At 42.9% G+C, this 27,516-nt stretch overlaps 19 protein-coding genes across 19 annotated transcripts; 9 read left to right on the top strand and 10 right to left on the bottom strand.

Annotated features, from left to right (window-relative positions):
- Positions 1 to 257: 257 nt before the first annotated feature.
- EHEL_050180 (uncharacterized protein) lies at positions 258 to 1,307 on the bottom strand (the record flags this gene model as incomplete). The annotated part of the gene is made up of 1 exon (XM_003887161.1): positions 258 to 1,307. One exon carries the CDS (start codon positions 1,305 to 1,307, stop codon positions 258 to 260), a length of 1,050 nt encoding a protein of 349 aa, XP_003887210.1.
- Positions 1,308 to 1,574: 267 nt separating this feature from the next.
- EHEL_050170 (uncharacterized protein) lies at positions 1,575 to 3,533 on the bottom strand (the record flags this gene model as incomplete). The annotated part of the gene is made up of 1 exon (XM_003887160.1): positions 1,575 to 3,533. The coding sequence occupies one exon, from the start codon at positions 3,531 to 3,533 to the stop codon at positions 1,575 to 1,577; it is 1,959 nt and encodes a 652-aa protein (XP_003887209.1).
- A 511-nt stretch (positions 3,534 to 4,044) lies between these two features.
- EHEL_050160 (uncharacterized protein) lies at positions 4,045 to 5,055 on the bottom strand (the record flags this gene model as incomplete). The annotated part of the gene is made up of 1 exon (XM_003887159.1): positions 4,045 to 5,055. The coding sequence occupies one exon, from the start codon at positions 5,053 to 5,055 to the stop codon at positions 4,045 to 4,047; it is 1,011 nt and encodes a 336-aa protein (XP_003887208.1).
- Positions 5,056 to 5,240: 185 nt separating this feature from the next.
- EHEL_050150 (uncharacterized protein) lies at positions 5,241 to 5,702 on the top strand (the record flags this gene model as incomplete). The annotated part of the gene is made up of 1 exon (XM_003887158.1): positions 5,241 to 5,702. The coding sequence occupies one exon, from the start codon at positions 5,241 to 5,243 to the stop codon at positions 5,700 to 5,702; it is 462 nt and encodes a 153-aa protein (XP_003887207.1).
- Positions 5,703 to 5,837: 135 nt separating this feature from the next.
- On the top strand, positions 5,838 to 6,503 carry EHEL_050140 (putative sar1; the record flags this gene model as incomplete). The annotated part of the gene is made up of 1 exon (XM_003887157.1): positions 5,838 to 6,503. One exon carries the CDS (start codon positions 5,838 to 5,840, stop codon positions 6,501 to 6,503), a length of 666 nt encoding a protein of 221 aa, XP_003887206.1.
- A 430-nt stretch (positions 6,504 to 6,933) lies between these two features.
- EHEL_050135 (uncharacterized protein) lies at positions 6,934 to 7,218 on the bottom strand (the record flags this gene model as incomplete). The annotated part of the gene is made up of 1 exon (XM_059743501.1): positions 6,934 to 7,218. The coding sequence occupies one exon, from the start codon at positions 7,216 to 7,218 to the stop codon at positions 6,934 to 6,936; it is 285 nt and encodes a 94-aa protein (XP_059599484.1).
- Positions 7,219 to 7,401: 183 nt separating this feature from the next.
- On the bottom strand, positions 7,402 to 9,327 carry EHEL_050130 (uncharacterized protein; the record flags this gene model as incomplete). The annotated part of the gene is made up of 1 exon (XM_003887156.1): positions 7,402 to 9,327. The coding sequence occupies one exon, from the start codon at positions 9,325 to 9,327 to the stop codon at positions 7,402 to 7,404; it is 1,926 nt and encodes a 641-aa protein (XP_003887205.1).
- A 199-nt stretch (positions 9,328 to 9,526) lies between these two features.
- Positions 9,527 to 12,241, bottom strand: EHEL_050120 (patatin-like phospholipase domain-containing protein; the record flags this gene model as incomplete). The annotated part of the gene is made up of 1 exon (XM_003887155.1): positions 9,527 to 12,241. The coding sequence occupies one exon, from the start codon at positions 12,239 to 12,241 to the stop codon at positions 9,527 to 9,529; it is 2,715 nt and encodes a 904-aa protein (XP_003887204.1).
- A 93-nt stretch (positions 12,242 to 12,334) lies between these two features.
- On the top strand, positions 12,335 to 14,767 carry EHEL_050110 (kinesin motor domain-containing protein; the record flags this gene model as incomplete). Its single annotated transcript, XM_003887154.1, has 1 exon — positions 12,335 to 14,767. The coding sequence occupies one exon, from the start codon at positions 12,335 to 12,337 to the stop codon at positions 14,765 to 14,767; it is 2,433 nt and encodes an 810-aa protein (XP_003887203.1).
- A 179-nt stretch (positions 14,768 to 14,946) lies between these two features.
- EHEL_050100 (uncharacterized protein) lies at positions 14,947 to 15,651 on the bottom strand (the record flags this gene model as incomplete). Its single annotated transcript, XM_003887153.1, has 1 exon — positions 14,947 to 15,651. The coding sequence occupies one exon, from the start codon at positions 15,649 to 15,651 to the stop codon at positions 14,947 to 14,949; it is 705 nt and encodes a 234-aa protein (XP_003887202.1).
- Positions 15,652 to 15,944: 293 nt separating this feature from the next.
- Positions 15,945 to 16,613, top strand: EHEL_050090 (GTP cyclohydrolase; the record flags this gene model as incomplete). The annotated part of the gene is made up of 1 exon (XM_003887152.1): positions 15,945 to 16,613. One exon carries the CDS (start codon positions 15,945 to 15,947, stop codon positions 16,611 to 16,613), a length of 669 nt encoding a protein of 222 aa, XP_003887201.1.
- Positions 16,614 to 16,842: 229 nt separating this feature from the next.
- On the top strand, positions 16,843 to 19,002 carry EHEL_050080 (folic acid synthesis protein; the record flags this gene model as incomplete). The annotated part of the gene is made up of 1 exon (XM_003887151.1): positions 16,843 to 19,002. The coding sequence occupies one exon, from the start codon at positions 16,843 to 16,845 to the stop codon at positions 19,000 to 19,002; it is 2,160 nt and encodes a 719-aa protein (XP_003887200.1).
- EHEL_050070 (dihydrofolate synthase) lies at positions 18,959 to 20,479 on the bottom strand (the record flags this gene model as incomplete). The annotated part of the gene is made up of 1 exon (XM_003887150.1): positions 18,959 to 20,479. The coding sequence occupies one exon, from the start codon at positions 20,477 to 20,479 to the stop codon at positions 18,959 to 18,961; it is 1,521 nt and encodes a 506-aa protein (XP_003887199.1).
- A 302-nt stretch (positions 20,480 to 20,781) lies between these two features.
- Positions 20,782 to 21,519, top strand: EHEL_050060 (uncharacterized protein; the record flags this gene model as incomplete). Its single annotated transcript, XM_003887149.1, has 1 exon — positions 20,782 to 21,519. The coding sequence occupies one exon, from the start codon at positions 20,782 to 20,784 to the stop codon at positions 21,517 to 21,519; it is 738 nt and encodes a 245-aa protein (XP_003887198.1).
- Positions 21,520 to 21,787: 268 nt separating this feature from the next.
- Positions 21,788 to 23,476, top strand: EHEL_050050 (putative interB family protein; the record flags this gene model as incomplete). The annotated part of the gene is made up of 1 exon (XM_003887148.1): positions 21,788 to 23,476. One exon carries the CDS (start codon positions 21,788 to 21,790, stop codon positions 23,474 to 23,476), a length of 1,689 nt encoding a protein of 562 aa, XP_003887197.1.
- A 213-nt stretch (positions 23,477 to 23,689) lies between these two features.
- On the bottom strand, positions 23,690 to 24,490 carry EHEL_050040 (uncharacterized protein; the record flags this gene model as incomplete). The annotated part of the gene is made up of 1 exon (XM_003887147.1): positions 23,690 to 24,490. The coding sequence occupies one exon, from the start codon at positions 24,488 to 24,490 to the stop codon at positions 23,690 to 23,692; it is 801 nt and encodes a 266-aa protein (XP_003887196.1).
- Positions 24,491 to 24,588: 98 nt separating this feature from the next.
- EHEL_050030 (uncharacterized protein) lies at positions 24,589 to 25,506 on the bottom strand (the record flags this gene model as incomplete). The annotated part of the gene is made up of 1 exon (XM_003887146.1): positions 24,589 to 25,506. One exon carries the CDS (start codon positions 25,504 to 25,506, stop codon positions 24,589 to 24,591), a length of 918 nt encoding a protein of 305 aa, XP_003887195.1.
- A 1,168-nt stretch (positions 25,507 to 26,674) lies between these two features.
- EHEL_050020 (uncharacterized protein) lies at positions 26,675 to 26,977 on the top strand (the record flags this gene model as incomplete). Its single annotated transcript, XM_003887145.1, has 1 exon — positions 26,675 to 26,977. The coding sequence occupies one exon, from the start codon at positions 26,675 to 26,677 to the stop codon at positions 26,975 to 26,977; it is 303 nt and encodes a 100-aa protein (XP_003887194.1).
- On the top strand, positions 26,974 to 27,516 carry EHEL_050010 (putative interB family protein; the record flags this gene model as incomplete). The annotated part of the gene is made up of 1 exon (XM_003887144.1): positions 26,974 to 27,516. A coding segment is annotated over one exon (543 nt), but the record flags the coding sequence as incomplete, so codon positions are not given.

Here is a 27,516-nt window from a genome sequence, read left to right as displayed (position 1 = left end):
GGAAATCAGAGATGCTCAGCAAATTCTTTAGGCATCGGCTATAAATCACCAGGTCTCAACTGCCGGTGTATACGCATCAGGCACAATAATATCAAAAATTCGTTTTATTGATTAAAAAAAGCCTAAGTTCAACCAGGTATTAACACCAAAAAATAAAATTAAAAATAAAGGAGATTTTATTTTTAGGCCTTGAACGTACTGTAAAAGTTGAGATCAATTGTCATATAATACCCCAATCTGGCTATACGTCTGCTGTATTAGCTTCCTTCCATCTTTTTCTCTAGTACCTCTTTGCCCTCCTTGATAGCAGATGTAGCAACATTTTCATCTGGAGCGCTACTATCAGAGACTTTATTTTTATTTCCACTAAATAGGGATGCAAGTTTTCTAAGCCCTAAAATGTCCACAAGCCCTTTCCCCTCGGTAGAAGATTTGGACTTCTTCTCCTCTTCTGAACCTTTTCCAATCGCCATTTCAGAAATTACTCCTACCCCACTTAAGTTAATCTGAGAAATCCCACTTCCCATGTATAAGCTTGTCTGGAATATAGAGGTAAGTATATGCTCTATAACAGGCATGGTAACTTCTTTCTTTTCCATCTTAACAGTTATTTTTGAGTTTGCAACCTCCTTACTCTCCTCGTCTAGACATTCAAAGAACTTTTTAAAATCTTGGTTTTCACTGTAAATTTTTCGGAATTGTTGAACCCTGTTATTCTCTGGGAGCGATCCCTTTAACCACAACCAAATTAAAAGATTAGCCAATTGGGTGTTGAGCTCCTCATCCTTTTCCCGCTTATCAGATGAACTCTCTGCTGATAGGAAACCAGAAAATGCACTCTGAATGGCATCAGTTAATCCTTTGATATTTTTGGCCTCGGCATCCTTCTTATTTAGTATATCCTTTATGGCCTCTTTGGGATTGGCGGCCCTAAACATAATATTTCTAGCTTCAGTAATTGCATTCTTTACATGTGCCTCTCTTTTGTCATCTCCTCCCTTTTCCCCGGCTTCTTTTTCAAGAACTTCGTCATAGCATAAAAGCCGAATGAGATTGCTGTCTGCAGACTTCAGAGACTTCAGAACATTATTCAAGCAAATGAAGAACTTAACATCGGTAACTGCGGAATCTTCTTTGTTTTCGCCTGAATCTTTAAACCTGAATGTGATTTCTTCACTGAGTGATGCAATATCGTCTTCAGCAAAGGATCCTGTTGGTGCTTCTTTGAGCATAAGGAATGCTAGAACAGTTATACCCACACCGAGCAATACAACTATGAGTAGTCTGAGAAACTTGCCTTTGTCCATGATGGGAGTATCTTTTTTGATTATTTATAGTTTTATGCGGTAATATGTATTTTAGGAAAATTTGGATATCAGCAAATTTATTTTCAGGTTCCCCTTTATTACATAGAAAAGGCTTACCATTTTTCTTGGAAAGTAATAAGGAATAATGGGGCATTCACCCTATTAATTTCTACTTCCATTAAATTGATCAAGAATATCATGCTGTTGAGTGTCTAGCATAACACCATTTAGTAACCGTCTCCAAGAAGTTTTCCATATATCAAATCTTTAATCATAAAGCCTTGAAAACATGTAACAAAAGAAAATATATATAAACAGGAATGCCCTTAGTAGACAGTATAAAAGCGTAAACTTCTCTCTAGAGCATGCCAGAGGGAATTGCCGGCATGCAACTAGAAAGTTGAATGACTCGGAATATCTAAGAAAGAAGCTTTTTTGACAGAGCTCCTGATCTAGGGGATATAGTAGGTTAAATGCAAGAACCATACACATAAGCAGATACTTGAGCTTCAGATTCAATACCAAGTTTAGCAGGGTGCAGATAAACGTACCTGTCACAAGAAAAATTAGGGCAAAGTTGAAGTTAAGAATGTAGGACATTAGGAGGATGGGGATCCATGATTTTAAAATCAGATAAATGAAGATATGGAAGAAATAAGTTCCAGGAGAGTAAATTCTGTTGGCATTACTATGAAACTGGGCTTTTTCCTCGTTAATCATAGTGCCACCTCTTGTGAAAATTAAAAAGTACACCCCGGTTGACATGATTTTGTAATCTATAAGATCCCAGTTGTATGCTCTTATTCGTTCGATAAATTCCCCTGTTGCTCTTCCAGTGGAAAGTGCCATAGAAACACAGGACCTAGGCACATATATAATACCCCATACCAAATTGCGAATTGATGTGGAAAAGATGCTTTCCGTTAGTCCAGAGAGGGAAACAAACCTTTCCTTCAATGCCTCCAGGAAGCCCTGGAAGACGTCTGAGATAGAAACCGCATCTTTGAATATAGATGCCTTAAATTTCAGGATTACTGCCAGGTATATTTGCATTAAAAATGACACCATGAACTTCTTGAAGTCCTTGGTCCTCTTTTCTTCGAGAAAGCATTTCCTTCTTGTAAGCAGCAGAGAGAGTCTAATGTCCACCGAGAAGAACCATTCAAAGAGCAACTCTTTCATTCCATACAGCCAACAGTATTTGCAGGAAGGCCTTAGCTCAAGAGCCAAAGTCTTCTTTTCTGTATTTGATGGGGGCTTGATGTCTCTGATGTTGTGAACAACTATTCTATCTTCGAAGATTCTCGTTTCAGTATGGCTGATCACGCCACGTGTCTCCAGCAAGAAGTCTCTGTTATAGTTGTTTGGATGTAAACGATTTCTGGATTGGATCATATCAGGGCTTGTTGCCTTCTCTGAAAACCTTGTGATGTCTCTAGGAATATCAGAATCTTCACTCGCACCTGTTGGTGTAGCAGAAGATTCGCCTCTAGGCACCTCAGAACCGTTTGCCTTGGCTTCTTTCTTATCGTTACATTTTACTTCAAGACTTTTCAAAAGGCTTTCAAACAGCACTTCCTTGTACCTAAAAAGATCTTTTTTTACACGGAAATTGATGCATTCAAAATTATTTTTTCCTATGATAACGCATCCATCCAGATCATATTCTGAGGGAGAATCTACCTCCACCAGGATAACAGCTCTATTACTTCTTGCATATTTCCCGAGAAACGATATATACTTTTTTGTATCCTCATAGGGGGTATGGAAATTCCGGAGAACAATCACCTTTGATTCAGAAGCAACACTTGTAGCTGCTTCCCATCTTCTGGACTCCGAAACGGTTAGTTTTGATATGGGAAGCTTCTTGATTTCTTCCAAATCAAAAATATCTATCATATCCTTAACCTTAGAGAGATTTACAAATTCAAGCGAGCTTTGAACACTTTCGCAGGAGTAGAACATCACGAATGGATTCATCATTCTCCGGAGCTCATTATAGCTTATGAGATTACCTTCAAAGAAAATACGCCCGTGAAACTTCAAGTTACTATCCGTGGCTGCAGGAACTGTCATCGATGCCATAAAGGCATCTCGAAGAGTGTTGTAAAGCCCAACGATCCCGTAGATTCCTACTGCAAGTATCCTTTGGCCTCTACAAACCACCACACCTTCCATAGTGATCTCCACGTTTTCTACTCTTAGAGCGCCTTTTGAATTGCCCATTTCTTGAAAGGGCCCTCCCCATCATATATAATCGTTTAGTCAAGGTAGCACCAAGGCCAAAGATAGTTAATTAATGTTATGGCCAGATGTGATCATACATGCATTACAAGGGGCGCTTGGTTCTCAGGTTTCCAAACCGTCCACTCTTTTTATTGATGCCCTCCTCCTTCAAACTGTTTTGAATCAACTACTGAATAAGAAATTTATGTGGCGGCGTTAAAGTCTTCGAGGTATGAAGAGAAAAATACAACTTCTATGCTTGTTTTTAAAAATTGCCGTAACACGCCGGCACAGACTAGGATATGGCCTAAGAGGGTCTCATCTCTCTTTGGAATCTAAACTTTATAACAGTTGGCTTGCAGACCACCAGGCATTAACCGATTCGTCTGGTAACACCAATAATGATCTTGACTTTCGCGCATATTAAAGTTGTATTTCTATTTTAACTTTCTTACCTCTGTGGTTTGCATCTACTGTAAAGTTACAAGAATTAATCTTTAATTGATTTAGCCTAGGAATGAGCCTTCAGACCATCAGCATCCAAGAAACTGCCAGAGTTATCTGAACCAAGGCTGCTTCCATGGGCGACAAAATAGGGCAGATCTCCTGTTGTTAGCTTTGTCTCAGAACCTTGGAGGTCCTCTCCAGGATTAGTAGAGATATAATAATTTCCCGTTGATGGATCAACAGGAATCTCAAAGGTCAAGTCCTGGGTAGGCCCACTATTAACGAAGTCCTTAAACTGATTTGGGTTAGAGGCAACCAGACTATCTGGAAGAACATTTGTTCTTGCCTTGTGGAGTCTTGCAATGTTTTCTGCTTTCTTTACTGCGTCATCTTGGTCTTTCTTTATCATGTTAAGCTTCTGGCTTAGAAGCTCGTTATGGTGTTCAAAGCTCAAATTGTTATTCGCCACATTTGCAATGGGGACGGTGTCCTTCACCAGTATCAGCGGGTCGGCAGACCTTTGAGCAACAAGCCTCTCCTCCTCCTCTTGCAACATCTTAGCCTTGTTGTCCATTATCTTTGCATTTAACTCCTGCTTCTGTGCAAGCAGTGCACTGGCCTCAAATCTTGCAGCAGAACTTATGGCTTTTGCTTTTAACGCCTCCCCTTGTGCATGGTGTATTAGATGATGTAGATTAATCAGCCTGTTTCTGTTGCTTATGGACCTTCCATTTCTTGATGGAGAAACATATATTCCTACATTTCTCTCTTGAGAGCCATTAATAACTCTTGGGGCCAGCGTAATCCCACTTTCCCCGGCATTAGAGCCAGCATCTGCAACCAAAGGACTTGAATATCCCGGCAAATAAACAGGGGATACTCTTCTTGCGCCAGTTAACCCCACCTCTCCAAGGGATCTGCTATTAGGGCGGTGAAAAACGCTATGATGGTGCTTAAAACTACTCATTGTTGGGTAGTGGCTGTGATGAGTGCTGTGATGCGATGCATGCTTTCTAGATAGAGATCTTGCACTTACAAAATTAACTGTGGAGAGAATTATTAGAAACATCCTCATAAGTCTTGCCAAATGGCTTCCTTTTATACCAATCCTCAAGTAAAACAAGTTGTTTCATACTCGTATAAACCTCAGATGGCAAATCCAACAGATCCACCTAACAAAAAGGTTCAGATAATTCTTCTGAATCCAAATATGTTTATTCCTCGTTTAAAGATAATGTTTTGTGTGATATATCACCCCGAATGGAGGGATTTATTCATAAGATAAATAATCTTCTAAAGAATCCCAGGTTAGAAGATATACTTACCGTATTTGAGATTGATGGGTACATAAGGCTAAACAGGGTGTATATATCTCCGTTTTCCTTAAGGCAGCTCTTAATCAAGCTGGTAGGGCTGGATTTGGTTTCTTGGCAGATGACGCCAAGTGGGTTATTCTTTCAGTTCAGGGCATTCTGTCTTAAGTTTTATGGGACTGTGAACATAGTAGTTAAACAGAAGGTATTCTGTATAGAGATTGACTTTGACCCTAGCATCGATGGGGGCGCAGGGGTTCCAGTACTCAGAGAGCTGGAGAGATATCTAAAGGGATGTGACGCATTGTTTTTCATGACATACTTCATGGACATCGATAAGGAAATACTGCACAATCCACTTTCTGAGAGCTTAGATTTCTTGTACAGGAAGAATTCCATAAGGAAATAGGAAAATAAAATATGCTTGTTGATTTTACATTTAAGAGGGAATAGAGTTCAAGCTCAATCCCTGCGAGATTGAAGTGTTTACTAAGTCTTAGAATATAAATTCAAAAAAATAGACCCCGGAAAAAAACAAAACACAATGCTCGATAACATACAAGAATATATTGGCGCAGTGAAGGCCAAGCTAACTGAGTTTTACGAAAAGGTGTTTCAAAACTTCGTCAAGTCTCTTTTTGGAAAACCTTCTTCAATTCTCTTTCTTGGTATAGATAATGCAGGAAAGACTACCTTAGTGAATAAGTTGAAGAGTGACTCTACAGATGTCTACATGCCTACCCACCACCCTAGCACTTCCCATATAGAAATAGGAAATCTAAAAGCACAAGTCATTGATCTCGGGGGGCATACAGCAGCAAGACTTGCATGGAGAGACTACTTCTACGATTGCCATGGGATTGTGTTTATAGTTGATGTCCATGATGTAGAAAGGTTTTCTGAGGTGAGAGAGGCCTACGAGACTGTGAAGTCCCTGGAGAAGAAGGCTCCAATTGTTGTACTTATGAATAAAATCGATCTTGAAGGTCACACCCCAGAAACAGCAGAAGCAGATTATCAGTGGAAGTCTTGGCTTAGCCAGGAAACAGGAATCGAAGATCAAGAGGATCCTGAGAGGGGGCAAGCTGTAAAGATTTTCTATGTCACTATAACAAGCGGAAGTGCTAACAGCATAACAGGCCCTCTTGCACGGGCATTTAAATGGCTAGAAGCCATGATTAGCTATAATAATAAGAAGGAATCTCTATGAATAAAGCTATTATGTTCCTTCTCTTGGTTCTCGGTGCTTACTGGAGAATGACCTCTCATTGTGAAACAATATTGTTTTTAAGGTTCACTCATATCTTTAGATATTCATCTTTTCACCAATGGAATTTGAAACACCAAATAGTTTATAATGTCGTCATCCGGAAAACCGGATGAGAGTAACTCATTGCATTCTTTTTATAAACTTGTGTATTGCACAGACCTTAACCAACACTGACAACAAAAATCTATTAGAGGCAGAAGCGCTAGAAAAGAAGTTACTGCATGCGGAAGACATTCTTATGATGGAGCATTTAAAAGAGCAGGGATTCACTGTATATCCGAACAAAACTCCGGGCAGCACAAATAATACTTATTAAATGAAATAGGTTTTTCGGTATTTTAAATCAAACCTTCTAGATAGATAAAGTCTTTTAATGGCGTAGGAGCGTAAGCACCTGTTTTGGTGTAACTTGGTAAGGAACCACTATGGGAACATTTGGCTTCTTGAGATCTTCTAGTGTTATTATTCCTCTACCACCATATACAGGGATATGCCTTCTGCTTGTGTAAAAGCTTCTAGGATACCTCCATTTCCTCAATTCACCGTAACGGAATACTCTTCCGTTCAAATCATGAATATGTGAATTCTCACATTGGATTAGAGCAGACATCATTGAAATAAGCATGACGCACAGTTTGTGTAAGCCGATGTTCATGCACAGATGGCTACAAACATGAGTCAACGTTTATAGATTAAAACTGTTTCACCTGTTTTAGATTTTCATCTCTTAAAGTGAAACAGGCATGTGTTCAAAGAATTACCGGTAAAACCACAGAGTCCACAAAAATTGATGTTTATTTGGCTCAATCTATTTTTAATCATCCTAAGACAGAGGAGGTCATGCCAGCCTCAGATTTTCCAATGCAGTTCCTATCTTATCTGCTAGGACTGAATCCCTGGCCTGTATCCGAGTCAGCCATTCCTTTATGCCATTAGCACATAGGATTTGAACTCTATCTTCGGATCCCTCCTCCCTCCATGACAGGTTTATTATAATCCATATAAATGCAATCGAAAGGTTTCTTGTTGTACTCACCTTTTTCATGTTCTCCAGATGCTTTTTGGTCAGCACCAGGCTTTTGAACTTATCCGAGTTGGCGCTTAGATTGACTATGGTGTACAGTATCTGTAGCACAACGCATTCTTCTCTAGTGTTTTCTGAAATAGCCATTCCGTTAGCAAACTTATCTAAATAAAAAAATATCGAGTCGACCATGCCTTCATAGCTCTCCACAATGTAGTCGAGGGTGTCGTCGCATAGAAGATTCCTCATCAAGTTGAAGCAACCCTCCAGTATTTCCATGTCATTGTTTTCTTCATACATAGCGAGGAACCTATTGAAAAACCCTCTGTCTGTTGCCTTAATAAAGACTTCTCTCGAATTGAAGCCGGTGTCGTAAAGAAAATTCTTGAAAATCTGCAAAACCACACATGGAAACCTAAGTGTGTAACTTAAAATCTTTTCAACACCGCCAGAAGCTATGAACTTACTTTTGTAATCGCCATACTCCATAACCAAGTTCACTAGCACGTTTAGAATGTTTTTCTCAATGAACCCGGAATGTAGGCTCTCTTCATCCATCATTCTATCAATCCCATCTATGGTGTTTGGGAATTTATTATCCAGAACAGCTATCAGCAGCTCTACAACAGGGTAATCTAAGAGATCTGATCTAAGGAAAGTAACGCTCTTGGTCATGCTTTTCATCAACATCACTGCCATGAAAAAAACAAGGTCTATCTGCTTCTTGTTCACCCTCTGCTTGAATGCTCCAAAGATACTGGGAAGCATGCTACTTTTAGCAACGGTCTTTCTGTTTTCTTCCAGTTCTGTTGTTAAAGAATGCAGACAAAACAGAAGCTCAGGCTCCAGCATGCTTGGTTGAATTTCATGAAACCGATCGACAATTTTGGTCACAAGTCCTATCTCCTTGCAAAATAGCTGTGCTTGGACGTCATCTCGAACCATGAATCCTATCAATACTAAAAACTCCCTTTTGTAATGTACAAGTTCGTCTAGTTCATACAATATCCTTTCCATTATTCTTGTGTCTCCAAGATGTTTTGACCTGTACAGCTTCACACAGCATGAAAGCACCTCGAGCTTATTCCTTACATTCGAGTTGTTCAGCCTCCCAAACAAGCGCTCCATTTTAATATACCTCCCCACATCCTCATCAATCAATTCGTTGAGGAGCTTTATTCCGTGAAGGTCTTGATTGCACAGAATCTTAATGATTTTCTTGCTTCTGAGCCTATCCTTGATTCTTGGATCTGTTTTCTGAATCTGATAAAACAGCTCAATTACTTCATTCTTAATTGCACTAAGGCATAGAGACTGATGTTCGATCTCAATTACAGTTAAGAAAAAGTTCAGGTAATTGCTATAGAACAAGGCCTGGTCCGTCCTAGATATTATTATTCTAAAAGACCTAAAGATAGAAACATGTGCACTGGTGGGGGGTAGAGGCTGTGACCTGATAAACTCGAATATTTGAGGAATGCATTCCTTGACCCCTTCCTTGATACTTCGATTCTGAGATGTTGCTAGTAAAGCCAATATTTCCAAGCTTATGCAGTTTTCTTCTATACTTCCGTCAAAGTTTCTGTCTTTTGTGAATCCTGTTTCAAATAAAAGGACCTTCTCCCTTTCATTACAAGTTATTCTGTCACGTAAGCCCTTCAGAAACTCTGCTTGCTCGTTCTTGGAACAATCTATAATTCCAAAAGGATCATCGTGATATTCACACAGGTCTTGATTCATTGGACTTTCTCCAACATCCCTTTTTAACCTGATGGGCTCTCCAATCAGAATATCTCTGTTTGAGTATTGTTACAGTAGAAATCAAAGTCGTTCTTACCATGAAGAAACCAATGGCAGGATACAGGACCTTGGCATTATAAGCTCTACGGATGGTTGATTTATTAGATAATATAAACATTTAGTGAGAGAATAGTCTCTATTACACAGAATACCTTCTTCTTGGTGCTTGCTTTTTCAGGTCAAAGAGGGCATCAAAAACTCCCTCTTTCTTCCACCTCAGAATTGCATCCTTCGTAGACTGATAGCCACACGCAACAATCTCATCAAACTTCTTAAAATCCATTGTCCTATACTTCCCAAGATCTGGCCTCAGCATGACTATATTATCATTTGCCTGAAGCTCCTTCATCTTCCGTTCTGTGGAAATATAGGCCAGCCTGTATTGAATCTCTTCCATGGTCACAAACTTCTTGTTGCCAAAAAACTTGTTGAACAGAATAGTGAACCCGCTGAGAGCATCACCATAATCAAAATAGTCATTCTCCAGGACAGTTCCAACGTCCACAGTAATGATTTTCTTAACTTGCATCTCCATCATTACGTCAGCAGGAACATTATTCAGGTATCCACCGTCAACCAGTAACCTCTTATTGTCACATATCGGAGGCAGGTATCCACAGAGTCCCATGCTGGCACGTACATATCTCCAGACCATTCCATTTCTATGCACTTCTTCTTCATAGTTGGATATGTTGGTGGTTATGCAGAAATACTCCAGCCACAAATCTTGAATCAATCCGTCGCCAAATACAGAATGCAACGACCTATTAAATGCATTCCCAGAGAACATAGAGCAAATAGGATAGGTCAGGTCTAGGAGAAGAAGCCATATGTTTGACATCTTTCTAGAAAATCTCTTTGCTTGCTTAAACACATAATAGTTGTTGCACTCTTTTGCATACAATGCACCAATAAAGGCCCCCATGCTGGTGCCTCCAACACAGTCTATAGGTATGCCTTCCTCTTCTAATGCTTGGATGACCCCTATATGGGCAAGGCCCCTAGCGCCTCCCCCACCCAAAACAAGTCCTATCCTCTTCCCTAGAAGTGACCTTGCAAGCCTCTGAAAGTCTTTTGAACAGAAAAGAACGGCTTTTGAAGGAAACAAGACGTGGTGGATCCTGTCGTATCTCCCTTCTGCTTCCTTCTTGTCTGTAGTTCTCCTAAATCCATATCCAATCCCCTTTCGCCTCTTCATGCTCTTTTCGCCCAGAGCTCTCCTCTCCTCGTAGATTTTAACAAACTCAATCCTGCAGTAAACATTGTATTCCGGGATGTCCGTAAAAGTTGTTCCAACCGTCAGCAGAACATCCGAAAAGTTCAGCAAGTACCTTAACAATCTCGAATATTCGTTTTCTACATAAATAAGAATGATTTCGTAGCACTTAGACATCTTTGTAAGATAGTCCATAAATCCGAGCTCTTCAGTGGTATCAAACGATCTCCTTGCTAGAATGTCAACAACATCTTTACGGCTCAAAAGTAACGAAGACGCGCCAATCGCACCCTTCAGCCTTCTCGAAAAGGAATCTATGTCCTTGTATTGACCAACCGGAATTATACTAACTATTTTGCCATTCTTTTTGTTTCCATTTTCAAAAAGCCTTTTGGTGTACTTTTTGAAAAAGCTCTTGTCATTCTCAAAGAAATAGTCCACCAAAAGAGATGGAATCTGTATAATGTCTGTTATTCGAGTTGCTATAAACGACTCCGACCAGTTCTCTCCAAAAATGCATTCTTTTCCTCCGATAGCCTTTCCAGACGAAAATTCCTTAGATGTAGATTTTACCCTCCCAGCCGCAATGTAAAAGATTTCTTTCGAGGCCTCTCCCTTCTGAGCAATCATGCTTCCAGGAGAGAGCCTTATCCATTCAACCGATTCATCTATAACGTGTAACGATTCATCGATGTCCTGTAGTATCGAATAGTCAAACTTCTTCTCGTCTAGTCCAAGCTTAAATAAGGTTGATGAGTTGCATATGAAAGTTGAAGAGTCCTCCTTTGCCTGGATCTTAACAGACTCATAGGAATCAAAGAATAAAGAAAAATATCCAAATACAGACCCACTCCCAAAGCTAAAGACATTTTCCCCAGCCATCACCAGAATCTCTCCAGAAACTACATACAGTATATAGTCCATAGGTTCTTCGTCTTCTTTAAGGACCATGCCCTTGCCAACAAACCTGGCCTCAATGCTTTTTTCGAGTATTTCTCTTCCATCATCTTGGGATGGCAAAAACCTATCACACAAAAAAGTCGAAAATAGACTTAAATGGTTCTTCTCAGCACTTCTGATCTTCATAGTCTCCTTTTCCACTAGTTTGCCTTCCAGCCCAAAGTACTTGCAAGCCGTTTCGATACATGATTTTCTAAGCATGGAAAATAAAATATACAAGCTATTGCTTCTGACCAAAGATGGATCAATCAAAAGAATTTCGACAAAACCTCTTGCTTTTTTGGTTCCTATTGCACCATGTCCTAGCAACTCCATGGACCCATTGAGAAGAGATCCTCTTTCCTTTATACAAAGAAGTTGATTTCCATACCATATTTCTACGGAGCCCTGTAACACAAATCCTGCGACTGCTATTATTTCACCATTTTTGTATGTTATTCTATCCCATCTATCCAAGATTTCCTTGATAGATTGCCCTGGGTAAAAATTGAATAGCGGATGCCTTTTCATTGCGTCTTCTAAAGTCATCCCAAGAGACCTCGCAAATGTAACCTTCTCAATGGCCCTAGACTTAATCTTGAAGGGTGCTGCCCTGGATTTTGAGGTACCATAATGCTTGAGCCCGGCAAGAAGCCCACCTACAATAATCAGTATAATTAAAAGACCTAGTGGAAACATTCGCAATGGGGTTCTTCATTTTTATGAATGTCTTTCTCAGAATTGTAGCTCCTAAAAGCCAGAAGGATAAAAAAAATAATTAGAATCTTCCCGATGGAAGAGAAGAAGAATAGAATCCAGGTGGAAGTACGAATAAATCCCAGGCTGGATAACGTAATAGAAAGCACGCCAACAGCACTAACCATAGGGACAAAGACGTATGGTTTTAACAAGGTACATCTCACTACATCACAAATGCAAATGTATGACAGGAGCGTCAGGCATCTTACAGAATCTTTCCTTGAAGGCTATAATTGTACAGTAATGGCATATGGCCAGACAGGGAGCGGAAAAACCTACACAATGGGAATGACACATGAAGACATGACAGGAATTGTCCCACAGTCCCTTAAACACATATTCAAGGCATGTCAGGAAATAAGCTGTATCTTCATAGAGGTTTACAATGAGGAGGTAATTGATTTATTCAGCAAGCACAAGATGCCATTGAGCCTAAGAGAGGTAAATGGTGAAATCACAATCGCTGGCGCAACAGAGGTAACTCTAAGATCATATAAAGATGGAGTGGAAGCCTTGAAGAAAGGATCCTTGGAAAGAACAACAAAGTCAACCAACATGAATTCAAAGTCGTCGAGAAGCCATGCGATATTCATTCTTTCTCATAGAAGAGAGGTAAATGGATCATTTGTGACGTCGAAGTTCTCCTTTGTCGACCTTGCAGGAAGTGAAAGGCTCAAGAGGACTTTGTGTGCAGGAGACCGTGCGAAGGAGGGAATTTCTATAAACTCTGGACTCTTGGCTCTTGGGAATGTGATCTCTGCTTTATTCAAGAAATCTTCCCATGTTCCTTTTAGAGATTCAAAGCTCACTAGAATACTTCAAAGCTGCTTAAGTGGCTACATTTTGATGATTGCCTGCGTTTCTTCTTCTCACGCAGATATAGGTGAAACACATAACACTTTGAAGTATGCAAGTAGAGCAGCTTCTATCGAAACCACGGCAAAGATGAATGTGCAAATTGATGGGTCGAAGTTCGCAACACTTCTTCTGAAGAAAGAAATACAGAAGCTCAAAGTGGAAAACCAAATGCTTAAAGAAAGATTTAGGAAAGAATCCAGAATTAATGTAGAAGAATTAATATCTGAAAATAGAATTCTCAAATCAAAGGTGGAGGCCCTAAGCCTTGAAAAGGACGACAAAAGAGAAGACATCATACAGGAAATTTTAAAGCACCCTTTCGTTCAGAACCTGATAGATGAAAACCAGAGGCTTAAAGATATGGTCGAAAAGACATCCAAGGACTTGGAAGGACAAAGGCCTTCAGGAATAGACAGCTGTCCAGATGTTAGAAAGTACGAAAAAAGTTTTGGGTTTGCCAAAAGGAAAAGCTCCGAGAATAAGGCAAATTCTCCCGAAGATGATCTCAGCAGGAAGAGCAACGAGGATCACTTGAGTAAACCTGAAGAAGTATTTAACAAAGCCAGTGAAGGCAGGATACAAACAGAAAATCAGAGTAAAGAAGAGTACAACAAAATTGACACAATAAGAAAATACGTGGACTCCCTAGAGATATCAGACACTTGTGAAATTGTAGAAGAACAAGAAACAGAACCAAAGATTAACAAAGCACACAAAAGAATCGTTTCTTTTGATTTAGACAGAAATACTAAAAAATACGCACTCTTCACACCTAGAAAGGAAAAGATAACAATGACAACAGCAATAGAAAATAAGCTGACTGGATACCTTCCCACAGCATTAACACTCTTCGATTCACACCTTGTATTCGCATCTATAGACAATAAAATCAGAAAATGGAACGACAAAGTAGAAGCTTTGTTCACAGAGGAAGGCGTCAGGTGTATAGAGGGATCTGATACTCTCTTGTATACAACAAGAGGAATACTGAAAAGATTTGATCACAGGTCAGGCACACGACCATTGTATGGCTTCAGGAGCGAGGTCTCGGCACTTCTCTCAAGAGACAATTACATATTCACCGGTCATGAAGATGGAACACTTTCAATGCTCGACCAGAGAAATTGCAAGCTGGTACTTTCTGAAAAGGCACATTCTGGAACCGTTTTTTGCATAGAGAAGATAGGGCCAGACACGTATACAGGATCTAGGGATCATACAGTCAAATGCTATAACGGTGAGTTTACAACTCTTTCTCCGCCACATTTAGATTCAATCCAGGGATTACTATGCTATAATGATAACTTAATAAGCTTTGGAAGAGACTGCTCCATAAGAAGGTGGAGAAACAAGTCAATAGTTAAGACGGTCCCATATGCACACGACTCATGGATAAAATGTGGAGTATCAATGAAGGATTCATTTGTGACAGGTTCTAAGGATGGAATGCTTAGGTTTTGGGACTTTTGGGATAACTCTGTATTCTGTGTTGGTAAACTGAAAGCAGGAGGAGCAATAAACTCTCTTGTATGGGATGGAGAGGTTGTTTATGTAGGATGCCAAAGCAAGGAAATCTTGGCAATAAAATGTAGATATGATGGCTGTTAATGTGCTTATAGTTTTGCGAGCGCTACAAGGATATGGAAGACGTACATCTAAAGCTGAAACAGAACTCTATATCAGAGAAAGAATAAAAGAGTTCAAGTAATAAGTATCAGCATTCAAAAAAGATGTTTATTCAATAGCTACTAGTAAAATACTATCGAACAGCTCATTCACAAAGAAATTCAATGATTGATGAAAACAGATATGACTATACGCGCCATTATCATATATACAAATATCGAGATTCCAAAGATGAAGAAAGCCAAGAGCTGCCTCCATAATGCATAATCTGTGTCCAGTGGCAATCTACTACCCAGATTGAGCGACCTTAACAAGATAAAAATGAATGAAAGGGCAGCAATGTAGATAAAGCTTGAATCATCGATCGGAAAAGCTATTCCGGCTATAATACGCAAAAGAATTAGAATATCAATGAAAAGGTTGAAACCTGTATCCGTAAATTGAATTGAACCTGGTGCAAAGATACAAGAAGTAGATAGTAGATAAGCCCTAGATACAACAAAGGATGGAAGAAGAATAGAGAAAGAGGCATCATTATCGTATTTTTCGAGAGTAAAGATAATGGTTGAGATTACATCGATGGCAGAAAACGCGATGAGAGAGAGTGTAATGAAAAAATAGAGTATTGAATGCAGGAGAGATGGAGATTTGTATTCTGAATCCCTGCTGATGAGAAACAGAGAGAAATTCTGCGATGCTGAATATAAAAATGGAAGAAAAATTGCCATGAATTTGAAGGCCAAGCTATCTTTCATCGAAGAACCTATTAAAAAATGCATAACAGCTGGAAATGCAATGGACACAATCGCAAAAATGTGCTTTGCTGAAGCTTGTATGATACCTGTTTGGTGCGAAGTAGAATCCATATCAACAAAAGTAATGGGGTTCTGTGCTCCATATATTTATGTTACTGGGAAATTAGTATAATTGGTTGCACATATCAATTAATGAAATAATAGGTGGAGTAATCCGCGAAAGAAAGACCTATCACTTAGACACCTGATACTAGTAAGTTTCTGGGTATCTGTTAAGAAGGTATTACATTAAAGTAAATGGTTTCGTTATGACTTCTATGTTTTTATTTTAGACACTACCTCGCAAACTTCTTGAATATTATGAACTACGATATATCGAAAGAAAGTAGAAATTTAAAAACCCTATGAAGGCTTTCCCGCTGTCCTCTAGAACAGATGGTCCCTTATCAGAACAGGAAAAGATGCAGATGATCGAAAGAGCTTCTAAGGCCTATGGGGCATTTATGGAGGCCCTTGGAATCGACTATAAGGAGAATCCCCACACCATTGATACACCTCTCAGAGTTTCAAAGGCATGGGTCAATGACATTGCAGCTTCCCTATACACTCCTCCTCCACAAATTACTATCTTCGATAACACCCAAGGATATGAGGATCTTCTTTTCCATGGACCAATTCCCATTAAATCAATCTGCTCTCATCATCACTCTCCTTTTATAGGAGAGGCCTATGTAGCCTATATTCCGCAGAAAGAGGGAAAGATAATTGGGCTGAGCAAGCTGAACCGGATTGTCGAGTTCCATGCCCGGATGCCCCAGTTGCAGGAAGACCTTACCCTATCGATATGGACTTCGATCGATCAGTTCTGCAAGGGCAACCGCGGGGTTGCATGTGTCGTTACAGCAGCCCACTTCTGCCTTTGCTCCCGGGGAGTCAACCACCATGGATGCAGGACAAGAACATCGAAGCTGAGTGGAGACTTCATTGAGAGGCCGGAGACAAAGCAAGAGTTCGACAGCTTCATGGCGACCTCAATAAAGAGCTTTCCATACCCTATGCATTCTTCTCTCTGACGTCACGTAGCAAAGGCCGGTGTTTTTTCTAGAAGGCCTTGCCTGGCAGTACAGAGGCACGAAGACGTCTTTAATCCCTCTTACTCTATGGGCCGCGAGTGGATGCTTGGCAGCCGGTCTGTACGGGCACCGGAAACCTCGATGGGGCTTGCGATATCTGGAGCACCCTGGCCTTTCTCTCTTCTGTGGGGCTGGAGGCAAATATATAACAAGTGCCTCGATTCTTCTGATGACCCCTGTTGAGCAACTTCAGCTGTCTGATCTTCAGGGCTTTCTCCCTGTGATAGTTTCTGAGTGCGACCACAGGATAGAGAAGGCGGTTGGAGTGACGTTGAAGATGGATGTCAAGCTTTCTGATGTCTGTGCGAGGGATTGCGTGTCGAGGACGCTGGACCTTGGGTTGTGTGTGAGAAGGATCCGGGAGTACTGGGAGGCCTTGGAGTGTGCGGTATATGTGTGGGACTTTTCTCGAAGGATGGCCGAGATAGTTGATGGGCTTGGAGGAGAGGGAAGGATTGAGGTAGCAGTCAAGCTTCCTGGAAGTAGCTCTCTTTCGAAGGAGGTTGTATACAAGGCGAGGAGAGACGGGGGATGGAGTGAGCTGTTGGTGGTCGGGGATATCTGTGGCAGGGTGCTTATAGGGTGCAAGGATGCGGAGAGGTGCCAGAGGCAGGATATCAGGGTAGAGGTTGAGGGGATGTATCCAAAGGTAGCTCCGGAGCGCCTTCCTCGGATCAACACGCAGTCTTTGATTTCCTCTATTATCGGGGAGATGGAGAGGGGAGAGTATAACACCATGGAGTGCTTGGCAAGCCGAATTGTTGATTTTGTGGAGGAGAGATACTGTTTTGTAAGGGTCTGTGTTTTCCTTCAGAAGATGCATGGGGCTCTTGGAGGATTGAGCTCCGGAGTGAGGATAGGGAGGGCGACGCGGCATGCCTTGGCGGAGAGAGGGCATGCGGAGGCTAAAGGAGGAGAGGATCTGAGGACGGCATACATATGTGTAGGATCGAACATGGGGGACAAGGTCGGCAACATTCACTCTGGGCTTAAGCTGCTGAAGGAGTGTGGGGTTGAGATAGTGGACACCTCGTTCCTGTATCTTTCCGGGTACCAAGGGGATGGGGAGGTTTCTGATAGGGAGTTTGTGAATGCAGGGGTCAAGATAAGGACTCTGCACTCTGCCTCCTCGCTTCTTCGGGTGGTGAAGGGGATAGAAGAGCGTGTTGGGAGGATGAAGGCAAGGGGGACGGATGATAGGAAGATTGACCTTGACATTGTGTTTTACGAGGATCTTGTTGTTGACAGCAGGGATCTAGTGATACCGCATCCCCGCCTGCACCTGCGTGAGTGGGTGTTGAGGCCACTTGCAGACATTGATCCTTTCTTCATGGATCCTCTTCGGAAGATGTCTGTTAGGTGTCTGCTTGAGGGCTGTTTGAGGAAGATTGACCTCAGGGCTAGTGTTGGGCTAGATGTTGAAAGGATGCCCTTTGTGGGTGTGGAGAGGGTGATGTGGCTTGGAAGCAAGCTGTACAGATGGGGGTCTCTAGGAAGTACGCTGGTGATGGGGATACTGAATGTGACGCCGGACAGTTTTTCTGATGGCGGGTGCTATCTTAGTCTCTGTGATGCTCGGAAGAGGTTTATTGAGATGGTGGAACAAGGTGCGGATATAGTTGACATAGGGGGAGTGTCCACAAGGCCCGGGGCCGCCTCGGTAGATGTTGAGGAGGAATATTCCAGGGTGATTCCTGTGCTAGAGGATGTAAGGAAGATAGACAAGGATGTCATTATATCGATTGATACGACGTCGGCTAGGATAGCACGTGAATGCCTGAGGCGGGGAGCAAATTTCATGAACACGACTCTGCATGCAGATGGGATGGCGGAGATGTATGAGGTTGTTGCAGACCTGAGTGTACCGATTGTTCTTATGCATTCGCGGGGGACTCCGAGGACGATGGGGTCCCTGGTTTCCTCTGCACGTGGGCAAAGCCTTCTGGAAGAAGTCTCGAAGGAGACCAACGATATTCTGATGGAGGCCAGAAGGAGTGGGGTCTACAGATGGAACATCATTCTAGATCCCGGGATAGGGTTTGCAAAGACTCCGATGCAGAGTGTTGAGGTGATGTCTGGGTACCATAGGCATCATCCGTTTTCTAGCTATCCTTGTCTTGTGGGACATTCGAGGAAGAGCTTTATCGAGAAGGTCGGGCTATCTGTGCCTGGAGATTGTGTGCACCCCGCTACCCTGTGGGGGACGCTTGGGGGCACTTCTATGCTTTGCCGTAGTAAGACCTTTATTGTAAGGGTCCATGATGTGCCTGAAAACGCATCGATTGTCAAGCTTTACGGTTTGCTCGGTAGCAGTGGGCTGGATCCCTAGCTGCCTCTTTCAGTCGGTAGATGTCTGATACCAAGTAAAGCGACCCCGTGACAATAATTGCTGTCTTCTTTCTCTTCTTGCCGATGCAGTCCACAAGTGCTTCTTCCAGGCTCATGCCTTCGACGACGGAAATGCCTTTTCTGCTCGTGCTACTACTCGTTTTGCTGTCTTGTTTCCCTGCCTCTTTGTCCATGAGTCCGGTGAAAGCACTTGCTAGCTCCGAAGGAGGGGTGCACCGTACCCACTCCATCGATACAGGCCCTTTAAACCCTACGAAGTAGATTCTTTCTCCCATGCCTTTTCTCTTGCACAAGCACCTCCCGATCTGTGAAAGAATCCCGTGTGTGTCCTTTCTGTCTGTAATCCCGACGATCCAGCATATCCTGAGCCCCGGGCTTTTTATCTTCTCGACATATCTGGTCAGCTCGCACACTCCGCTTACGTTATGGGCGCCATCGAGTATGATTGACACGTTGCCCGGTCTCTCTGTGTCTCCCAGAAGTGGAAGTGTTTTCCTTATTCCCCTGAAGATGTCCGACACGTTGTGCAGCCTCTCAAGACGCCCAGGAAGCCTGATTCCGCGGCATGCATCGGCAATGGATCTGATTGCCTGGGCCTGGCCTTTTTCGTTGAGATGCACCACGATCACATAGAGAAATACGCATATTGCCGTGGGAAGGTTGGCTCTTCCCTGGTGGTCTCCAAGGAGCGAAAGGTGCTCAATCCTTATGTGATATGTCTGCTCTCCATGGAACCCCTGGACCCTGTAGATGAGTCCATCTGTGTCAGAGAGGACTCTGCATATCTTTTCGACGCAATAGATAGGCTCGATGCCGGAGTCTCTGTACATCTTGGCAATCGTCCTGGTTAAGCTGTCGGAAGGCTGAGGGCTTACAAACACAGGCCTCCCGCTCCTGGCAAGGCGTATCTTGTGTCCTACTATGTGCTCGACGGTTTTCCCCAGGACCTCTGTGTGGTCTATTGCAATGGATGTCAGGACGGCGGTTATGAGGTTCTCTCCAGGAAATATGTTGGTTGCATCGAGGAAATGACCTATCCCTGCCTCTATGATGCCGACCCTGATTTTGTGGGCCCTGAACAACGTGACTGCCACGACGACGTTCTTCTCGAATGCGGTGAGGGCCGGGAAACTGCTGACTGTGCTCTCTAGGATGCTCTTTCTTTCTTCGTACTCTGCCCTACTGATTGCCCTGCCGTCTATCTGTATTGTGTCCCATGGGCCGAGGAGGGGAGGGGATGTGAGCACACCCCAGCAGATTCTCGGGGCCCTGGAGGCCTGTGTTTCTGCGGCGATGCACTCTGATCTCCTGGTGTTGTACTGCTCAAAGAACTTGGAGAGAAAAGTGCAGAGGGAGCCCTTTCCGTTTGTTCCTGTTACATATACAACGGGAAAGGCGTTGTGTGGGTTTCCAAGGTCTGCCAGGCATCTTGAGACTCTTTCCAGCCCGAGATCCATATGCAGAGGGGCTCAGGGCGATCTAGTTGTACTGAAGCTTAGAAGGGTTTTGTGTTGCTGTTATGAGCATTAGTGTTTGAGGATTGTTTAGATGCTGTTTTTCTGTGGTGTGGCTGTGCTGTGTAAGTTTTGGAGGACTTTAGTGTGTGTACGCTATTTGTGGTGATGGTTTTGAGATTAGTATATTGGATGTGTAGATTTAGAAAAAAATAAAAAGTTTGATAGTTTAGCAATGGGATTAGGGACAAGGTGTTCTTCCTTATACGGAATAAGGGCATAAATAGGATGTGTTGGGGGTGGATATGGTGACAGAAAGGGGTGAAGGAGAGAGAAGCATGAAGAGTGGGAAGGCGATTGGTGAAGGAGATGAGGGCACGGGGGATGTTTCTTCTCTGGGGAAGAGGGTGAGAGGGCAGATTTTGCGTGTGTGCCTGACTGGAGGGCCGTGTGGAGGGAAGACGACTGTGCAGGGGTTTGTGGCCGAGGAGTTTGAGAGGATGGGATGGCGTGTATTTCGATCGCCGGAGGTGGCTACGATTATTCTAGGAGGGGGAGTGAAGTATGCGGAGATGAATGAGGACCGGAGGAGGAGGTTCCAGGTTGATGTGTTGAATGTGATGATGAGGATTGAGGATGTCTACAACGGGATTGGCGGAGAGCTTGCCTCTCGTGGAGAGAATGTGATTGTGATTTATGACCGAGGGGTGATGGACTGTTCTGCGTATTTGGATAAGGACGAGTGGAGGGCTGTATGCTCTGAGGCGGGTGTGTGTTCTGATGAGGTAAGGGACAAGAGATATGACTGTGTGATCCACCTGGTGAGTGCGGCCGAGGGGGCGCCTCTGTATTATGGGAGAGATAACAACTCTGCACGGTCTGAGGACATTTCCGAGGCACGGGTATTGGAAAAGCGGACAAGAGAGGGATGGAGAGGGCACCGCCGAGTAGAGGTTATTGACAACTCGACGGACTTTGAGGGGAAGAAGAGGCGTGTAGTGGAGGCGATCTTGAAGTATGCTAGGGAGCGAGGAGACGCCTGAGGGGTATCTGGCACCTGGTGAAGATAGGTTTGAGAGGTGTGTGGTGTTGTTTGAATAAAGTGAGTGAGATGATTTATTATTTAGTTTGCTATAGGCGTCTGATTGATTAGGTTTGAGGGCGTGGATTAGGGATTCTTGAGCTAATATGATAGGGCGGGATAGGTTGACTGGCAAGATGGTTTTAAGCTAAGGTTGGCATGGATAAAGGAGATATGAATGTTCAATAGAGCTGTGTTCTTGGATAAGAAGATTACTAACTGCAGGGTGGATGAAGTTTGATGTGGTGCGAATTAGTGTTCTGTTTGGAGGGATGTTATGTAGTTCTGTAATAGAGAAGATTGGGGAGGGCCCGATAATAGAGGATGATAGAAAGGATATCATAGTGTTTCCTATGATTTTCTTTGGGAATGATGTGGTTGTGCTGCCGACGACGAGATTCAAGGATCTGAGTCGAGATGTGGCTAAGGAGAGATATGCCATGAATTTTATGAACCATGTTTCTGATATGATACTGTTACTTATGATTCCCGATATGGGTGGGGGCGAGAGGGTTGATGAGATATTTTCGAAGATATTGTCGAATGTTATGGGGGAGCGACTGAGGAAGATATCTGAGGATGTATTAAGTGTATATAAAAGAGGGAAGAACACGTTCAAGGAGATTGTGATGATGGTGTGCAGTAGATTGCTTGAGTGCGGCGGGAAGAAGGAGGAGAGTAGGATGATGACGGTACTTGGGAAGCGTCTTATCTGTGAAGGCGATAGGGTGATTCGGGAGATGAGCGATGGGATGAGTGTTGAAGAAAGGAACGAAAGAAAGGCTTTTTGTGATATGATCAAGAGGTATGGAGAGAAGTGTTGCGATGTGAAGAGGTGGAAACGAGTGATGCGTGCAGAGAGTATAGTGTGTGATGGGTTTGCGAGTGTGTATGGTAAGCTTTTGCCTGAGGAGATTTTGGGGCTATTGGGCGAAGGGTACTGTAGGAAGACTCTTAAGGCAAAGGGGCTTAGCGGGGAGAAGCTCGATTCAAAAGGATATATGGAATATGGTATTCTTGACACTGAATTACTTCTGAGTGCGTATGACGAGCATGGGCATGAGGTTGTTGAAGAGATAGTTAAGCAGATGATGATGGGGAAGGATGGAAGGGAGATTGACTCTGAGTATGTTGAGAAGATTGCACAGGTTGTTGATGAGAGGAGAAGAAGGGAAGAGAGGGAAGCCAGCGAGCATGCGGATAAGCTGTTAGAGGAGGAGTTGTTGGGTAAGAAGAGTGTGAGGAAGGCGAAGGCGAAGAAAGGAAAAAGGTCTAAGAAGAGCTTGGGAGGGATGGAGGAAGAGGCTGAGTCCCCTGAGCCTCGTGATGAAGAGTTGGCAGGTGCAGTAGGTGGACTATCTATTGAACATCAAGAACACAAGAAGGGTATCAATCATTATAGAATACACAAGAGGGTTCTTGTATGGATGAGGGATGTAAGTAGCATCAAGAGGGCACTAGACAGAGGAAAGGAAGAGAAATGGAAGGGCAAAAGCATGAATGATATAGAGAGGCAGAAGATAACACACGACATAGTTGAGGTTGTGCGACTACTTAGAAGTGAAGATAGGGATAGATTCTTTATGCCTGGGGAATCATGGGTAGAGAATGATGTGCCTCGACATAGAAAAGTGGCTGTTGGGGTGCTCGAGATAGCGGGAGAAAGGATGACTGGGATAGTAGAAGCTAGTAGTTACAAGGATAAGGATGGGAGTGATGTTATATACCATCTGATGTTCCGAAGAACAAATGTAAAAGAGATTGGAGGAGTGGTAAGTCAAGGAGAAGATTTTTCGAGGAAGATGGAGAGCACCAGTTGTGGAGAGTTTTCTGAGAGCAAGGATGGGAGTGGGTTTTTGTATGGGAAGGGGATGCGGTGTGAAGTGTGGCATGACTTTGATAAGTTTGTTGTAACGTAGGGGAATCGACGTAACACTCGTGAGGTTTTGAAGAGGCTGACTGTGCTATGCAGACCGAAGGCTATATGATATGACGTTGTGTGACAGTTATTAGTGTTGGTTATTAGGTGAGTATGTCTGTGCTATGATGAATAAAATGATATAGATTATGGTGTTGTGAGGTTTTGGAATGTAGACTAGTGAACTGGGGAGGTAGTGGTTTATTTATTTGGTTTAGGCATGGATCTTGAGCTTTTTTTTGAGTATAAGTAAGGACCCGAATCCCAAAACGTTGTATATGATTACGCCGATAAGCAATGTGATGATAGGGACTATCAGTCTCCATACCTTCAGCGGGCCTTGATGGCTTGGGGGCGGAAGGCATCTTTTCCTATACGACCTGATGAAGAGGATGATGGTGATGGCAGAGTGAAGGATCCAGGTAGTCTCTTCCTGAAGATTGATAGCTATCATTGCTAGGGGATAGAGGAAGATGACAAGGTCGAGAAGTATGTCGATGGAGTCTGTGGCTGCGTAGTGAGAATATGGTTGTGTAAGATTGCATGAGGTGTCGAGCAGGTAGGGTGGTAGAACAAGGAAAGGGGAGAGTGTGGTGGAGAAGAAGTTAAAGTCGCCTCTGTCCCAGTCGTTAATAGATAATGTAATAATTGAGAGAAATGAGATGGTTGAGAATAGAAGAAGGATGATGTTGTAAATGAAGTGAAAGGTGGTGAGGGGTGCTGACGGAGATATGTGGTGGTAGTTTCTATTGTGGCTGAATATGGAGAGATATTGGAGACCTGAGTACAAGCAAGGAAGAATGACTGTGATGAGCTTGAGAGGTATGGTATTGACATGGTGCCTGAGCAGAAGAGTTATGACGATTGGAAGTAGTATGGAGACGGTTGCTGCATGCTGTTTTATGAGTGGGCTGTAGATAGCTGTGGGGTTTTCCCTGTTGCTGAGCGGGTTGTCAGATGGATGTGAGATGTCTGGAATGTTCATGATGGGATTTGGTGGGGAGTGAGTATTCATGTGAGGCGATTATACATTTTTGGAATTATGCTGTGTGTTAAGGAGTGGGGGCTTAGTGCTGTTGTGTGAGTTTAACTAGTGAGTGTATGAGTGGTTTATTAGAATATTTCTGCAGTAAGTCTTAGGAATGGCTGGATGTAGTTTTCTTGTATATTTCTGTAGTCTGAGTTGCTGCTTAGACGGGTTTGTAGTTGGTGAAGGGAGTCTTTGAAGATGATGATGCATGCGGCGGCGGATACGAGGAGGAAGAGGACTGTTTTAGAGAGATCTGTGTGCTTGTGCTGGCTGGATGTATGCTTGCATGATGCGGCAAGAATGAGGATGGGGGATGTTGCGGCGATGTATGGGTAGTAGGCTTGTTGATTGTAGTATGAGTATATGGTTATGAGGGCAAGGAGGGATATTGCAGGGTTGAGGGGATGCTTGGATTCTAGTGTTGTGGATAGTAGGTAGGGGGGAAGGACCAGGAGGGAGGGGAGGATGAGGAAGAAGTGGGGGTAGCCTATGGACTTGCCGAAGGAGATTAGGAGGATTTGAATCAGTGGGGTTAAAGAGAGAAAAAGAAGGATGGAGGCTATGATGAGTTTGAAGATTGAGTGGAGTATGTGCTGTGTTTCAGTTGAGAGGATGCTATGGAAGAGGAGTAGGTGCTGGATTGAGTTGTATAAGCAGGGGAGGAGTATTGTGATGAGTCTTATGAGTATACTGCTTTTGAAGTCATGCTTGAATAGAATGTAGGAGACTGTTGGGAGCAGTATGGAGATGAATGGGGCATACTGGCTTAGGAAGGATGTCGAGTGTACTCCTGGGGTGTTAGTGTGAGTATTCAGGTCTGAGGGATGTGGCTGCTGAGCATGTGCATTCATGATGGGGTATATGGATGAGATATAAATCTGAGAATGATGTGATTGGAAGATATGATTGGTGTGCATGGGTTTGTTATTTTGATTAGTATATGATTGGATGCAAGTGTCTATGGTGTTGTGTCCTGGGAGGCGTTGCAGCCTGTGGACCATGGGTGTTTAGATGGGGTGAAGAGTCTTCCAAGTGAGAACATGGAGCTAGAGAAAGATCTTCTAGGAGAGATTACAGGGATACTTAACGATGAGATTGGTTCTGAGTATCTATTCAAGATATATGGAAATTATTGAAACTCTGGCTAGAGAAGTATTTGGAGATTAGCAGCCTTTTGGAGCTAAAAAGGAGGATTGATCTTTTCTCTGGCAACAGTTTGGGGAGGATGAGAAGCTTCTCTGCAATGCCATGGACAGAGGTGTGTGAGTGGCGGAGGTCCTGGTGGCCAAGTATGGGGGTTACAGTGGAAGATTTGATATCAAGAAAGCCTGCGATATCTTTCCTAGCTTAGGAAGCATAATGTTGAGGATTTTTTATGGATGATGGCTTGAAGAGGCGGTTGGTAGTCGCAAGGAGGCGGCCGAACATCGGAATTCTGGAAGCATTTGGATGCTTTAGGCGAAGTTAGATTTCTGAGGCATGTGCTTGATAAAGGGACTGGAAGATCCTAATCCTAGTGTGATTCCTTATGATGTTTCTAGTGAAATCCTAAAGAAGTCACTCAAGGGTGTCTGCTGGGAAGCCAAAGAGGCACACGACTGAAGGAGTGGGAATGAGACCAACCAGGTATCTATAGGACAGCTCGATTATATGGAATTTATTATCAAGAGCAAGGGGGAATTGGAAAGTATGATGGATAGATGTAGTATAATTGATTTAATGGGGATTGTCTGAATTCCCTTCATCCTTAATCAGCTTATCTTTCCCGAGAACATTAACGAGGCATTGAATGAAGGTTGAATATTCTGGGTTCTCGGAATTTTTTAGAAAGATGAGTGACTTATGTGGACAGGTATGCAGACTTGTGTGGTGCGTGAGTGTTGTGTGTAGCGTTATTTTTAGTTTTTGGGCTATGTGATTTTGGCTTTGGGGAATGGGATTGTGACTGTGGCTGGTTATTATGATGATGGAAGGGTTTTGGATATGTATGGCTATGATTTGGATATATAAGGGTTGTGATTGATGTATATTTTGTTTGGTTAGTGAGTGTGATATTGTTTGATGTGGATTGTGTAGGTTGATAAGATTGTGAGTGGTGTGTTGGATGTTGTGCTGTGATTTACTGAAGAAAAGGAGGAGAAGCATTTAAGCGTGTGAGCATTAGCAGGGATGAGATACTGTGTGTTGTTAGTGACTTTTATTGCTAGGATGTTCTGCTCTTTCTCGGGAGCGGAGAGTCATAAGGCGGTTGTACTAGGAAAGTATTCTGGATGTGTCCTGCTTCCCCTAATCTTTTGTGGAGACGATGCGATTGTGCTGCCGACGACTCGGTTTGGAGATGTGAAGGGTAGAGATTCGGAGGCTTGTGTGATGGAGTTTGTTCGGAATATCGGAGACACGGTGTTATCGTTTACTGCTTCTAATGTGTGCTGTAGTTCTAGGGAGCTTTCTGAGATGTTTTCGGGCGGATGAGGAGGCACCTTGAGAAGGTGTCGAGGGATGCATTGCGTGCATGGGCTCAGGAGGGTCTTACGTTTGGTGAGGTTGTGTTGATGGTTTATGATAGGGTATTTGAGTGTGATATTGAGAGATGGAGATGGGTAGTTTGTGCGGAGAGTATAGTGTGTGAGGCGTCTGTGAGTATGTACAGTAAGCTTTTGCCTGAGGAGGTTTTAGGGATAATAGCTGAGAGGTTTGTGAGAAGATGTGCCAAGGAAGGTGGAGATGAAGGGTCTGGAAACACCAGAGGATATGCTGATTGTGGGGTGATTGATGTTAGATTATTTGTAGATGCGTATGTCAAGCATGGTTCTGAGGTTATTTCTGAGATAGTTAGGCAGATGATGATGGGGAAGGATGGAAAGGAGATTGATAGTGAGTATGTTGAGAAGGTTGTTCGAGTTGTTGATGGGAGGAGGAGAAGAAGGGAGATTGAGGCTAGTAGGCATGCAGCTGAGTTGCTAGGGAAGGAATTGTCAGGTAAGAAGAGTAAGAGGAAGAGCGGGGGGGGG

The sequence above is a fragment of the Encephalitozoon hellem genome, chromosome V, assembly GCF_000277815.2.
Source record: "Encephalitozoon hellem ATCC 50504 chromosome V, complete sequence".
In the NCBI taxonomy this organism is placed as follows: Eukaryota; Fungi; Microsporidia; family Unikaryonidae; genus Encephalitozoon; species Encephalitozoon hellem.
This window is presented reverse-complemented; position numbering and strand designations above follow the sequence as displayed.